A 14,812-nucleotide genomic window follows, 5' to 3' on the forward strand; every position below is an offset into this window, starting at 1 on the left:
TGGGCTCAATCATAGCTCCTAAGTAACTCAGGAAAGCACATGGGATGGCCGCACCCACATCCTCAGCAGCACTACCCGGGACACAGCTCACCTGGGGCGAAGTAGGGCAGCGGCCCCTGCATTTATCATCAACTCTCAACTGGAAGGTAAAGAGGAACAGAACATCAGGTAATGAAAAATTCTGTGTTCTTAGGTCAATGGGGAATCGAGTGTTTTCTTGAGCACTTACAGTTGAATGTTACTTCACGACACCCCAGAGAACCAGCTACTGCTCTTACTGCCATGTTATCAGTGAGGCAACTGAAGGCTGAAAAGGCAAGATAACTTCCCCAGGCAAGAGACAGAACCAGAATTTTTTCAGTGTATTCTTCAATTGTGACCTCAGGCTTAGACTCATTCACCTGACTTGCACGCTCCTTTGGCAGCTATATTTCTACACGAAGAAAGGCTGCCACTGAGTTTCAGTAAATTAGTGCACCTCATCACTTAAGACTCATTCGCATAGGGTACGTCTAAGGGACCAAATTAGTGACCCGTTTGTTCACAGATACTTACTGCATAAGCACACTGGAGTACACTACATAAATTAGTAATACATGGTACCACAATCACTGCAAATCGAACTATTTTATTGTCCAAGAGACTCTTTCTGTGGACACGGGAGGCACTCTCATTGGCAGGAGCAGCAGGGAAGTGCGAGTCCTCACTCCTCAGCACTCTGCGTGCCGACGTAGTCCTGGAGAAGCACCTGCGCCTCTGCCCGCCGGCTCATCTTGGTGGCCTTCCCCTGAAAGCGGCCTTTCTTCCCTGCTCCTTTGCCTTCCAGCACCTCAGCCACCCTGGGAAGCAGAGATATGTCAGGGGGAAGGAGGTCCGCAGGGGGAAAGCCACAAAAAACCAAGAGCAGCCCTGAGTCTTTCCCCGTGGCGGGGGCGAGGGAGAGGAAGAGTACATGGCTTCTAGAAATCCGTCTTAAAAATACTCGCACATGCCGAAACCGGTTTGGCTCAGTGGATGGAGCGTCGGCCTGAGGACTGGAAGGTCCCGGGTTCAATTCCTGTCAGGGGCATGTACCTTGGTTGCGGGCACATCCCCAGTAGGGGGTGTGCGGGAGGCAGCTGGTCGATGTTTCTCTCTCATCGACGTTTCTAGCTCTCTGTCCCTCTCCCTTCCTCCCTGTAAAAATCAATAAAATATATTTTAAAAAAAAATACTCGCACATGTAATATGTACCACGTTTACTGTAAGAGGGAATAAGTGAAAACAACAAAGTATCTAGAAATGGCCTAGACAGATTACGGCCACCTCCAGGGAGCAGAGTGAATCTACACGAGGGGCAAGTGGCTATAGACACGACGCCTGTGGGACCAGCAGGGAGTCAAACAGGTGGCGAGAAAGGCGGGACTGGGCGACCTGGACAAGCCTGTCCTGTCTGAAGAGGGCGCCACTGCTCAGGTGCCTCGTAGCCACCGCCATGTGGAATGTGAGCCCAGTGTGGCCAGGGAGTGCCAGTTTTTCTCCTTTTTTGAGAAAAGCCAGAACTATGTATTTTTATGTAAAAATCTCCTGATTTTAAAATGTAGCAAGTATTTTTAAAAATTTAAAATAGTACACAGGCCAAACCAATCTATAGGCCAATCCTGGCTGCCTGTCAGGAACCTCTCCTTTAAAAGCTGTTTTCTACAATGCTTTACCCCGACTACATGTTCATCGGAGCCACTGGGACCTTGAGAATTCCGTTAGAAAGAACAGGGGCACTACATCTAATTTAAAACAAAATACAAACAATAACATAAGGGGAAAGAAGTCCAACAAAGTTCTAACTTTTTCCTAACAATTATATCAATGCCTTTTTAAATTTTATTTCAAAATCCTAAATTTTTTCCCCCCAAAGAGTATGTGCCTCTCCTCTGCTGGTGCCTTAAGCATCTGCTGCATCTGCCTACTGAAAACCCAGCAGCTGTATTCATGTATCACCTGTGAATCTCCATGTCTAAAAGAGAAAACGAAACACATGGATTTAGAGCCAAAAGACCTGGGTTCAAGTCTCAGTTCTGCCCCTACTTTGTGAGATCCCAGGCACAGGGTGTGCCGTCCCTCACCTAGGAAACTGGGAATGGTAGCTGGAGTTAATTATTTCAGCCCACATCACAGGTCTGTGATGTGAATCAAAATGAGATTGCAGATGTGGTGGCCTCTGTCATCAGTAAAGGGCTCGCCCCCCATGCAAAGCAGTCTACGGAAGGGTACCTGGGTCCCAGGGTCTCTACGGCCTCAGCTGACCCTGCCAGTAAGAAGAGCCCAGCGCCTTTCTCGTCGCCCACAGTTAGGAACAGGAGGGTGTCCTAGGAGGTAAGACAAGGGGATGAACCCTGATACTTAAGGATGTGGGGTCAACCCCTCTATACTGTGCACTCTCCTCAGTCTCAAGAACAGATTTAAAAATCATATTGCAATTACAAGTGTATCAAATCAACATGCTGTACACCTTAAACAGACACATCATATCTCAACTAAAAAACAACAACGTTTTCTCTAAAACACAAGTGATGTTCTGAAGGAATGATAATGCAGCCCCTCCACTCCGGCCCACCAGAGCCAAGAAACTTTTTAAGAGTGACCACAGGACCTTAGGTTCAACATAAAGAAGACAGAAAGCTGCCCGGCGGTGTGGTTCGGTGGATTGAGCATCGTCCCATGCACCCAAGGGTCACTGGTTCGACTCCCAGTTAAGGGCACGTATTTGGGCTGCAGGTTTGAACCCCAGCCCGTCAGGGGTGTGGAAGCAACTGATTCATGTGTCTCTTTCACATCATGTTTCTCTCCCTCTCCCCCTATCTCCCTTCCACTCTAAAAAAAAAAAAAATCAATGGAAAAAATATCCTTGCGTGAGAATTAACACAAAAAAAGAAAACTGTACTGGATGAATTTCTGTCCCCTACTCTTCATGTGCTCATGTGGAAGGACTTCAGCTGAACTAGCGCCCCTCATTTAGGTCTCTACCCAGGGTGCATCTCTTACCTCTGACCCAATCTCATTGGCAATGATATTCATGAACTCAGAATCGCCCTCCTTCCTACAACAAAAGGCACAGATGTGAGATCCAGGTTGGAGAGGGAGCTGGGAAACCACAGGAGGCCCAGCTCCTCCTGAGAGGCTGGCCGCCCTGCTGCCTGTTTGTGCGAAGTCCCAGGCCCCTCAGCAAAGAGAAAGTGCTGGCGTCGGGCCAGCAGGACGTCCTTCTCAGCATCAGCAGTTCCTAACGAGCTTTGCCTTTATTTTTGTCTTCCTTTAATAGGATTCACCCAGGTAAGTGAAGACCTGTGAGACGGTGAAGGAGGTGAGGGAAGGTGCTAATGAAAGTTAGAGTGAAGGGCATGTACCTGGGTTGCAGGTTTGCTCGCCACCTGAGGTGGTGGCGTGTGTGGGAGGCAACCAGTGGATGTGTCTCTCTCACAGTGCTGTTCTCTCTCACATTGATGTCTCTCTCCCTCCCTGCTCCCTCCCTCCGCTCTCTCTAAAATGCAATGGGAAAAAATATTCTCAGGTGAGGATTAAAAAAGAAAGATGCTTATGTCAACCCAAGAAATCTGGTAGGTAACACATTTCTTAGGGTCTACCCAGCCTGGAGAATACCGCCACCCACTATGCACTGCATACAGGGGAGAGGCTGAGCCCTACAGCCTCATGCCCCCTGCCTGTCTCTCACCTGTGTAATGTGACTACACCTCCCCAGTCTGGGCTATTCCTGAGGCCGTGGGCAATGTGCACAGCCAGGTCTCTCAGCAGATTCAGGTTGTTCTGAAATGGATGCCAGAACTGAGTAGAGAGGTGGGAAGGATAACAAGACAGCACCGCCTTCCCTCCACTTTATTCTCCTCCTTCCCCGCCCCCTCACCGCACCTCCCCACAACAAGCTACACATCTGGTTAGGCGGAGGGGCCAAGTCCAAGGAGCCTATTCCAGGCAGAGCCCACGCGCTCTCCACCCGCCATGGAATAACCTTCTGCAGGAGCTTGGTGGAGTTCTGCAGCTTTTTCACGGCTTCCACGTGATCCTCTGCTCCACACCTGCAAGTGAAAGGTCCGTGGAGATCTGCCCAGCGTCCCAACTGCTTTTGATGTTGGGCGTTCGTCCACTGCCCTTTATCATTTATGATCACATCTTACCGCCCAGAGACAGATTATTCTGTCTGCCTCACAGGCAGGAAAGCTAAGCCCCGGGTGTCCAGGTCCTGAGAAACAGGAGACAACAGAAGGGGGCATACTTCAGCAGCGTGGTCAGTGCTTTTTCAGTTCCATAGCTTCTCTCCATCCACTTCAGCACACGGTTCCCAGCCAGAAATATCAGGTTGGTTTTGTTCTTTTTCCCCTTCTCAGTGCCCAGAATTTTAATGACCTACATGAGGCAAGGAGGTAACACACACACACACACACACACACACACACACACACAGAAAACATAGTGGGTGCTGGACACAAGGGTAGGAGACACCTAGACCTCCCCCTCAGTTGAGAAGCAATAAAAGAGTGATTTTGCTCACTCTTTGTCCCTCCCAACCCTGTTGTGATCCCACACTCCTGACACCCTCTTTCCTAACCATTCAGAAGCCCTTCCTCACCTACCTGAAGGTCACTAAGATTGCTCACATGGGTCCCACAGCACATGTTGGAATCAACGTTCTTGATGGTAACAACTCGAATGGGCCCAGCGTGGTCATCTGGCAAACCCCGGCCCCTCACCTAGAACACAGAGGAGGGAGAAGGGCTGTCTGAATTTTGATGAGGAGCCCCCAGAGGGCCATTCTACAGAAGCCGCCCCACTGGCTCTCCCCTCACCTGCTCCACCTCAGGATCATCTAGGCTCAGTTCTCGCACATTCACAGGCAGCCGATCTCTGATTTTCTCATTGACACTCTGCTCAATGGCAGCTACTTGCTCTACAGTCACAGAGGGGCTATCCAGCTCAATCACACTCCGGAGTCGCCCTAACTCCCTGTCAGAAGAAGTAGAGTAGCCACAGGATGCTGATAACAACAACAGTAACGATATAAGAAAGTTTACAGTTTACAAAGAATGTCCACATAAATTATCTTATTTAATCCTCACAAAAATCCTGCAAGGTAGGGACTGTCATTTCCATCTTACAGCTGAGGCGTAGTAACGAATGTGATCAAGGTCACATAGATCCACACTGCGTAGGTCTTTAGGCTCAAAACTCTATGTTCTTTCCTAAGCAAAGGCAGATACTTCTCCTCTCATCGTAATGTTTTCCCTAAGAAACACAAGGTCATCCACCCCCCACCCTCAAGGGGACCAGGGGACCAGCAGATTGTGAACACTGCTCTTTCTTTTAGCCTCCTACCCCCCGACCCATGACTGGGAAAGGAGCTGGGAGTCAGGAGTCATGCTCTACAGTTAGTCTTGTGCCTCCTCCTCACCATGACGTTGTTTTCAGCCCAAACAGATGATCAGCAACTGCTGTGATGAGATGCTGCCCTGATAAGAGAGAATAAGAGAGAGAAGAATGAGAAGCCCAGACAGCCACATACTCCCACGTCATCATAGAACGTTTCCTTGTTGAAGACCTCTTGGGCACTGGGTAATATTCTTGAGATACTTTATTGAATATCCTCACAAGAATTCTGCAAGAGGCTTTACGATGCCATTTCACAAATGAGGAAACTGAGGCCTAGAAATGTCAAGTAACTTGCCAAAGCAATGTAGCTTCTCAGAGGCAGGATTTGAACTGAAGCTTTAATGTGGCACATTCACTCAACAAATATTTATCAAGTACCTACCACATGCAAGGCACAGGGCTTGATGTTAGAGATACAGCATTATCTCTGATTGGTGACAGGAGGAGGAGGAGGAACAGAAGGAATTAACTGTGACGGCAATGGGAAGAGACAGCCAAAGTCCTTGAAGGAGGAAAGAAGCAGGATGTGTTCAAGGAATCGAGAGGAAGGCCAGCATGGCCAGAATGCTGACAGCAAGAGGGAGGGAGACCAGCTGAGGCTGGAGCAGCAGGCAAGCACCAGCCCAGGTAGGGCATGGGGGCCATGGTAAGTATATAGCTCTATCATGAGCAACAGGAAGCTTTTGAAGAGCGTTAAGCAGGAGAGTGACATGATCAGATCTTAATTTTTAAAAGATTATTCTGGCTGCTCTGCGAAGAATAGGCTGCAAGAAGCAAGACTGTATGTGGAGAGACTAGCCGGGAGGCTATTACAGAGGTCTGCGGAAAGACAAGGAGCGCTAGGACTAAGATGATCACAGACAGTGGGAGGAAATAGAGAAGTATTTAGAAAACAAACCGACAGGACTGAGTGATTGACTGGCTGTCCTCAAAGTGTGTCTGTACTAACTCCCAGGATTTCAGCCACTAGGTGGATGCTGATGCCATGCACTGAATACAGAGAATGCCAATGGAGGACCACGTCTGGGGAAATGGGTGACTTTTTTTAAAAAATGTTTTTATTGATTTTAGAGAGAGGAAAGGAGAGGGGGAGAGAGAGACGCACATCAATCGGTTGCCTCCCGCACACAACACAGAGGGAAGGAGGCGAGGGAAGGTGCTAATGAATGTTAGAGTGAAGGGCATGTACCAGTTATCTGGCTCAAGAAAACACACACACACACACACCAGAAACCAAGCCCACAACGTTGACATGTACCCTGACTGGGAATCTAACCCGTGACCTTTCATGGCACTGGACAACACTCAACCAACTGAGCCACACCAGCCAAGGCTGGAATGGATGACTTTTATTCGTTGTTTGTTTGTTTCTTTTTTTTTTCTTTTTTTTTTTTGGAATGGATGACTTTTAAATACCATTCTATTCTAGATGTTCTAAGTTTAAGAAGTTTATGGCACATTCAGATAAAGATACCAATATGGGAAGTTGGTAACGCTCAAATCCAGCAGTTATTCTACTACTTTTAATTTTCATTGGTTGATTTGAGAGAGAAAAGAGGAAGGGGGAAAGAGAGAGAGAGAGAAGAAAAAAAAAACACACCAATTTGGCCTTAACCAGTTTGGCTCAGTGGATGGAGCGTCGGTCTGCGGACTGAAAGGTCCCAGGTTCGGTTCCAGTCAAGGGCATGTACCTTGGTTGCGGGCACATCCCCAGTGGGAGGTGTGCAGGAGGCAACTGATCTATGTCTCTAACTCTCTATCCCTCTACTTTCCTCTCTGTAAAAAAATCAATAAAAAATATATATTTTTTTTAAACATCAGTTTGTTGTTCCACTTATTTATGCATTCATTAGCTGTTTCTAGTATGTGCCCTGGCCAGCAATGGAACCTACAACCTTGGTGTGTTGGGGCAATGCTCTACCAAGTGAACCTCCCGGCCAGGACCATATTCTAATACTTTTAATTGCTCATATTGCTTTTGTAACATCTGTCATAACCTGCCTCAATCGGAGCTGATTCTGCATACATCTGACTTTTCCAAAAGGCTAACTCCTAGAGAACCCAAACCATATCTGAATCATCGTGGCATCCCCATACAGAGCAATTGCCCCTCTGATAGATCCCCGATCCCGTCCCCACCTACCTGAATGCTGCTGCATGTGGTCAAACCTCCGCTCCCAGTCCACCCGGACGTGGACCTCAGTCCCAGGGGTCAAGGGTGTCTGTGTGAAATGATCAGCCTCGGCCCCCCGGCGGGTCACTCTCAGCACAGAGATGCCATTGATTGTACCATGGTCATCAGGCTGGGGAAAAGAAGTAAAGATCGGCAGCAGTGGGAGGCAGGGCTCACCCTAACTCCTGGACACAAAGACCCCGGCAGAAAGGAAGGAGGGGCTCCGTGGGAGGGGGAGGGAGGGAAGGACGGGTCTGGTACCTGCCCCCCGCCCTCGGGGAAAAGCAGCGTGTCTTCCAGCACCACTTGGAAACCGCTCAGCGCCTCCTTTTTGCCTTTGCTTCCTTCGGTCTGTAGCTCCGCAGGACGGCAGGAGACCACGGTGGTGGTGAACTGAACAGAGAGGGACGAAAGAATAAACGGAATCTAGCTCTCGTTGCGCCCTCTTCCCGCAACGCCCCATCTGCTCGGCAGCATCGGGTCCCTCGCCCAGCGGCCGCACCTCCCGGGCGTAGCTGTCCCGCTGACACCGGAACGCCATCGCCGCCGCTGTCCCTACGGGATCCGCGCGCGCTGAAGCGCCTGGGGCGGACGGAAGCCCGCGCAGGACAATCCTCAGTATGAACGCGTCTCTGCGCAGAAGCGAGAAAGCAAGGAATGGGATGTGCTTGGGACAAATTTGTAGAAAACGCGATTTGCAGACGTTCCGGGTAGTTTAGCAACGGTTTTGACTTTGTAAAGGACCAGAGGACAAAACTGTGACCTGAACTTGTCAAGGCACTTAGTTTGGCCGGTTGGGCTCCAAGGATGTGTAGAGGTGGGCCTGGTATGGGCTTGGATGCACGACAGCGTGCCCAATAGAAATAATGCAAGCCACATTTGTTAATATTTTATCTAAATCAGCATATCCATAATACTTTCATCATGTAGTAGGTATATAAAAATAAGTGAGTTTTTTCCCGTATAAAATTTTCAAAACCTGGTGTGTATTTTACACTCACATCTCAGTTCGGACTAGCCATATTGCAAGTACCACATGTGACTAGTGCTGGACAGTGCCTTAAAACTTTAACCGCTTAAAAATTAGAATTAACTTTCTCTCTGCTCTTTCAAATCAGCTAATAAAAAACCTGAAGGCTCCAGATGTTTCAGAATTTAGGATTTTTCAGATTTTAGGCAGTAATGGAGAGCATACTCTATGTGTTATTACCTAACGCGCTCCATTTGGAACTCAAGAGCAACATCACGTAATCAAACTCATTAATATTTATGCTGAGAAATAAGTATACTAAATGGAATAAACACTATAAACAGTCTCACATCATTTTAGGTCATGTTTTGCTGTCAAATGAGTTTGGGTGTCAATTTTTGTTGTTGTTGGTTTTCAGAACTGTGGATAAGGGGACATGCTATACAAATTCAAGTCACAACTTTGCCCCTTAGTTACCTGATTGATGACCTATGAAGAAAATACCTAATTATTTAATGAGATAATAGTAAATTGTAAAACATAATACAAATATAACTTTGTATTAGCAATTGTTATTTTTGTTTTTTGTGTGTGTGTTGTTTTTTTTTTAGTTTAAGAACTAATGTCAGCTTTAAAAGTATAAAGAGATTTCTGGAGTGTGCAGGAAGCTGAGGTGGGTTTCTGGCTGATTCTAGGAGTGGCAGTATTAGCCATATAGTGAAAGGCTGGTTTCTGCTCTGAGAAATCAGAGCACAGATCTGTGCATGGGGAAGTCCCCCAGCTTGGTTACAACCTGCTCCCAACAGATTTCTTCTTTCAATCTCAGCGATGAGGGCCAGGATCTCTGACACCCACTCCTCCCCTAAAGAGTAACTATAGAGGGAGAAGAGGCTTGCCTCCAGGAGGAAGAAGTACAAGCAGGAAAGACATCGACCAGTTCCTAGAGATTTATTATAATCCATATGCTACTTCTTTGGATTTTGCTCTACCACATACACACATACTCGAGGGCCCTGATGAGTGGCCCAAACATAGAGATTATAGCTAGTTGGTAGGAAGTCAGCAGTCCCACCAGTCTACTCCTCTGCTATTCTGCCATCTGATGTAGCAGCCATAGTCAAGTGCCTAGGGAAAAGAAATAAAGCATGAAGGAGGACAATTAAGAGCTTCGAGGAAAGATCTGAGATCCCAGAGGACCTTGGTGCTCAGCCAAACAGCTGGACAAAGGCCCAGGCCCTAGCCTGTCAGAATGACAGGAAGACGGCCACAGCTTCCCCCACAGGTCTACCGTGCAGAAGTTAACTACTTGTTGCATCGGCACTGTCAGAATCATCCTAGGAAAAAAGAAAAAGACAAACGTTACCTGTAGAATAAGGAAGGAGTGAACGTTTGTGTTCACACTGTTCACTCCCTTCTGCTCTCCAAGTTTTCTTTTGTGATTTTCTGAGTCACACAACTTCTTGGGAGGCTAATATGGAAGGACTTAAACTTTGGAAAATAAACCACTGGTACTGAATAAACAGCACGGTGTCATGTATCATTTAGTTTCAGAATTTCCATTAATGCTACTGCTCCTTACAACTGTAAAGATAGTCAACAGGGCCAGAACTGCTCTAGGATGGAGAAGCAGAGGGAGAGACAGAAGTGAAGAGGGTCTTGCTAGGTTTGGTGTTTTGTTTTTGTGTTTTCTTATAAGCAAAAGTTTATTTAGAAAGCCACAGAGGTAAAGAAGTGAGCCATAGAAGAAATGGGTTTAAGAAAAAAAGTTACAGAGGCAAAGAAGGGCCCTTGAAGCTTAGGAGAAAGAGAGAAAGGTAACATGCCTGGGAAGAAGAAGAAGGGGATGGGAAAGATACGGGTGTGCTCCCAAGAAGGAGAGCACTTACTGGGGTTTTCTTAAGCCTGGAGAAGAACATGCAATCTTCTTTGTCAAATTCAAATTTGGCTAAAAAAAAAAATAATCAAATTTGGCTAACATGCACTGAGAACCGATATGTGCTAGGGACTGAGACAGAAGCTTTCTAGTATTGTATCTTATTTTTAAGAGCAAAAAAAGGAAACTGAAGGGTTGAGGGGCAGGCTTTACTTACATCCAGATCGTCCATGGCAGGGGGAGGTCTCTTGGTGCTGACCTTCTGCAAAAGCTAGAGGGAAGAGAAAAGTAATCACAAGAGAAAAGAGCAACCTGCATAGGAGAATGGTCCAGCCAGACAACTGCCCTATGTAAAGTCCCTAACACATCTGTGGAATGAATTAGAGAAAAGTACATTGTTCCCCTTTTTTAAAAGAAATTTAAAAACACACAGAGCACCCTCCTTACTAATCCAGGTCAGGGTCTGCTAGTGTTTTTGCAACTTGAATAACTAGTACTGAAATTCTGAAACCAAATAATTTATTGGGAAATAGTGATTTTTTTTTTTCTAATCCTCAACTGAGGATATTTTTTCCATCACTTTTCAGAGAGAGAGGGAGGAAGAGAGGGAGAAATCAATTGGTTGCCTCCCGCATGCACTCGCCCCAACCACAATCACACCAACCTGCAACCCAGGAATCAAACCCTCAACCCTTTGTGCTTGGGTGAATGCTCTAACCATTTAGAAACACTTATCAGGGTGAAAACAGTAACTTTTTAAATTTGAATTTTATACTGCTTAGTTTGAGCTTCCCATAAAGTTATCTGGCTCAAGAAAACACACACACACACACACACACACGAAAGAACAAAAATTACAGAAAAGTAGGAAAAGGTTCTACCAAATTTCTTCAGAGCACAGGCTCTACTCTACAAATAGAATATTCATTTTCCCCATCCCTACTAAATAAACATTGCACAAAATACATAAAGAATATCAGCACCAATGAGCAGCCGACCTAAGGAGCTCATATATCCTTGCTTAGCCCTGATAACAATTCTCCAGAGAAATGTGTGGAGAGACTCAGAGAATGATCCAGATGGGCAGAAAATGACATTACCGCCCTAACTGGTTTGGCTCAGTAGACAGAGCGTTGGCCTGTGGACTGAAAGGTCCCAGGTTCGATTCCAGTCAAGGGCATGTACCTTGGTTGCAGGCACATCCCCAATAGGGGGTGTGCAGGAGGCAGCTGATTGATGTTTCTAACTCTCTATCCCTCTCCCTTCCTCTCTGTAAAAAGTCAATAAAATATATATTTTTTTTAAAAAAAGAAAGAAAATGACATTACCTCTGCATAATGTTCCACCTGAGCCAGCTCCACCTCTTCATCCCCTTCCCAGTCTCTCCAGTTATCAAAGTCCACAGACAACCACACTGGCTGAAAGAGGAAGCACGGAGAGTCACGGGACAAGAGGGCAGCAGAAGTGCATAGAAAAGTGTGGTTGTGTGCATAGGAGCATGCTTGGGGAAGGTCAATGGGAGTAGTCTTCCAACAGCCCCCTTTAACTAATCCCATCTCCAAACTGCCACTTCATCCATAAAGACTTCCCAAGAGCCCATTAAACACAATGTTAAGGGTATGGAAAAGCATAGAAATTCTGCCCTCCAAGAGCAGATTGACTGGGAAGATAACACATCTGGAAACATAACTGTGTCATAAAGTATCATGGAATCAATCAAGAAAGACAGGGACAACACTTCAAGGCCCATATCCCAAGTTCCGACACTTAGAGAAAAAAGTTATTTACTAATTCATTTAGCAGATATTTATTGAACAGATACTATGGGTCAGACTCTGAGAACTGGCACTGGAGTTATAAAAATGTTTAATACATAGTCCCAGCCATCAAGAAGCAAGTGAGGCCCAGCTGGTGTTGCTCAGTGATTGAGCATTGACCTATGAACCAAGAGGTCATGGTTCGATTCCCGGTCAGGGGCACATGCCTGGGTTACAGGCTCGGTCCCCAGGTGGGGGCAGCCAATCAATGATTCTCTCTCATCATTGATGTTTCTATCTCTCTCTCCCTCTTCCTTCCTCTCCCTTCCTCTCTCTAAAGTCAATAAAAAAAATTAAAAGGGGGGGAAAAAAGCTCCAACTCTAGGCAGTTGGGAATTTTAGATGAGTGTGGCCAAAATCACCATTTTTTTAGAGAAGCTAATAATCTGGATTTGTAGGTGAATTCTCCACATTTTTATATGTCAGCAACTAGTCAAAACTTCTAAATATCAGTAGGCAATGGAAATAATTTTTAACACTGTGAAGACTGCTCAAATAAATTTGGGAGCCAGATCCAATCAGTAAGTGGCCAAATTACAACCGAAAGAAGCCCTGGAGGGTCTTAAGTAGGGGAGTGACAAGGTGAAATGTGTTTTATTTATTTTTTAATATGTCTTTATTGATTTTAGGGAGAGTTAGAGAGAGAGAGAGAGAGAGAGAGAGAGAGAGAGAGGAGAGAAAGAAAGAGAGGGGGATCAAGCCCAAAACTCAGGCATGTGCCCTGACAGGAAATTGAACCTGCAACCTTTGGTGCATAGGACAACACTCACACTCACCAGGGCTCAAATTTGTGTTTAGACAGATCATAATGGGAGAGATGCTATAAACAGATTGGGGGTGGGGCTGAAAATACACAACAAACCTCACCCAGTGATGGATGAAGCCTGAATTAGGTACGGTAGATATGAAATAATGGATTCAATCCTATCCAGGTAGTCAAATGGGCAGGATTGGTGAGTGACTGCACATTGGTGGGGAAGGAGGCAAGGGTGATTCCCGGAGCTAATTTGAGTACCTGCTCTGATACACAGACACAGAGCACAGGAGAAAGAGCAGGCCACTCCCTACCTTGATATCCTCCTTGGTGAGCCGAGGCCAGGCCACTTTCTCCTTCCATTTCCTCACAAAGCAAGTAATGGAGCGGCCAGAGCGCTTATCCTGCGAGTCCTACCACATAGAGAGCCTCATTCTTAAAAAAGAGTCTGAGGTGGAGAATGAATCTCCCATGTCCCAGGCAGCCTTCCCACCCAAACCTGACTGTCCCACCCCATCCTCACCTTGGAGTTCACCTTGGCATAGAACTCAATCTCATTGTACAACTCCACTCCATCGGCATTCTTGCAGCTGAGGAGACAAAGCAAGCTGACGAGGCTGAGTGTGGGGCATTAAGAGAAGGGAAAGGTTCCCAGGAAGCCACACCCAACCAATGGGAGGCCATTACCTGAACACAATGCGGTGGTCTTCTATGAGCACGTGGACATCGGTGCTGTCCTCAACACAAAACTCCATGAACACGTACCTGGGCCTGTCGTACCACAGGGTCCGGGCATGCTGCCTGAAGAGGAGTGGAGGTGGGGCTTCACAGGGGTGGGAGAGGGAAGACTGAGAGCATTTGGGAAAGATGGGAGAAGGGGGAAATAGAGGGATATTTTATGCTACAGCCCTGTCAAAATGGAGCTAACTGAGACAGGAGGAGGTGCAATGGGAGTGACGGAAATGGGTGTCTGTGGTGAGGGTGAATCTGGGGAGAACCAAAAGTGTGAGCGTGAAAGGTAAGGAGTTACGGAGGCCATGGAGATGGCACTGCCCCCTCACCACCCCAAAGTTACAGAGACCTGAAGCCTGGGGCTCCCATGGGACCTCGCAGAACCTGGAGCGCCCAGAAAATGCGGGACAATAAATCTAAAGGGGAAAGGGCGGCCGGAAACACTCACTGTGCCATGGCGGCTCCCGCAGCCCAGTGGCGTCGGGAGTCCGAGTCCGGGGTCGCTATCTTTAGATGCTGGCGACGCCCCGGCAGCTGCCGCTCCTTATATGGTCGGTGGCGGGTTTCAGAGGCAGGAGAAACGTGGCCTCACGAGGGAGCCGCACTCCGGGGGACGGCGGGAAAGCCTAACCCCTGCAGCCCTGCACATCTCGGGGTCTCCAGAAATGTACACCTTTAGGAAGAGGCTGGGACCAGGGTAAGGGCTGCACGACCCTAGATACACACACGGAATGACTCGTCCTCCGATCCATTCACCTGTTCCTCCGACGCTTAGTACATTCAGTGCCAGATTCACAAAAGGCGCTCAATTTAAAAAAAAAATTATTGGTCCGAACTAAATCCCCGGGGAAGGCCCGCCCCCCGCGACCAACTCGGTGACGTCTAAGCCCCGCCCTCCCGCCGCCCCTCGGGTTTCCCAGCCCGTGCGTCGTAGCCATGGCAACAAGGGAGCGCCGCTGACGTGCGGCGGCTTTTCCGGCAAGATGGCGGCTGTCGAAGTAGCCGCAGAGCCGGTAACGGCGGTGGCGGCCGTGGGACCAAAGGCGAAGGAGGAAGAGGAGGAAGAAGAGGAGTC

General features: G+C 47.4%; 3 protein-coding genes across 7 annotated transcripts in view; 1 reads left to right on the top strand and 2 right to left on the bottom strand.

Moving 5' to 3' along the window:
- Nucleotides 1-608: 608 nt before the first annotated feature.
- On the bottom strand, nt 609-8,198 carry AARSD1 (alanyl-tRNA synthetase domain containing 1). The gene is made up of 12 exons (XM_008149318.3): nt 8,094-8,198; nt 7,853-7,984; nt 7,562-7,721; nt 5,441-5,498; nt 4,839-4,995; nt 4,626-4,742; nt 4,268-4,398; nt 4,004-4,070; nt 3,710-3,801; nt 3,022-3,076; nt 2,251-2,345; nt 609-839 (listed from the first exon to the last, which is right to left on the bottom strand). Exons 1-12 carry the CDS (start codon nt 8,130-8,132, stop codon nt 704-706), a joined length of 1,239 nt encoding a protein of 412 aa, XP_008147540.2. The 5' UTR covers nt 8,133-8,198; the 3' UTR covers nt 609-703.
- Nucleotides 8,199-9,603: 1,405 nt separating this feature from the next.
- Nucleotides 9,604-14,564, bottom strand: PTGES3L (prostaglandin E synthase 3 like). Of its 5 annotated transcripts, XM_054709563.1 has the most exons (9): nt 14,494-14,561; nt 14,186-14,410; nt 13,693-13,806; nt 13,529-13,613; nt 13,320-13,418; nt 11,763-11,852; nt 10,652-10,705; nt 10,448-10,506; nt 9,604-9,895 (listed from the first exon to the last, which is right to left on the bottom strand). In XM_054709563.1, the coding sequence occupies exons 2-9, from the start codon at nt 14,191-14,193 to the stop codon at nt 9,721-9,723; spliced, it is 684 nt and encodes a 227-aa protein (XP_054565538.1). In that variant the 5' UTR covers nt 14,194-14,410; nt 14,494-14,561; the 3' UTR covers nt 9,604-9,720. The 5 variants fall into 5 exon arrangements, with proteins under 5 accessions (XP_054565538.1, XP_028013012.2, XP_054565541.1 ...); XM_028157211.2 differs by having other exon boundaries at nt 13,529-13,595; nt 14,186-14,564; XM_054709566.1 differs by lacking the exon at nt 10,448-10,506 and having other exon boundaries at nt 9,622-9,686; nt 9,868-9,895; nt 14,186-14,564.
- A 148-nt stretch (nt 14,565-14,712) lies between these two features.
- The window catches only part of RUNDC1 (RUN domain containing 1), a 9,492-nt gene continuing 9,392 nt past the window's right edge, over nt 14,713-14,812 (top strand). The window contains exon 1 of the mRNA XM_054709055.1: nt 14,713-14,812. This exon is cut by the window's right edge and continues 406 nt beyond it. Coding sequence (XP_054565030.1) covers nt 14,721-14,812 — 92 coding nt within the window. The 5' untranslated portion in view covers nt 14,713-14,720.

Source organism: Eptesicus fuscus, chromosome 20 (genome assembly GCF_027574615.1).
Source record: "Eptesicus fuscus isolate TK198812 chromosome 20, DD_ASM_mEF_20220401, whole genome shotgun sequence".
Classification (NCBI taxonomy): domain Eukaryota; kingdom Metazoa; phylum Chordata; class Mammalia; order Chiroptera; family Vespertilionidae; genus Eptesicus; species Eptesicus fuscus.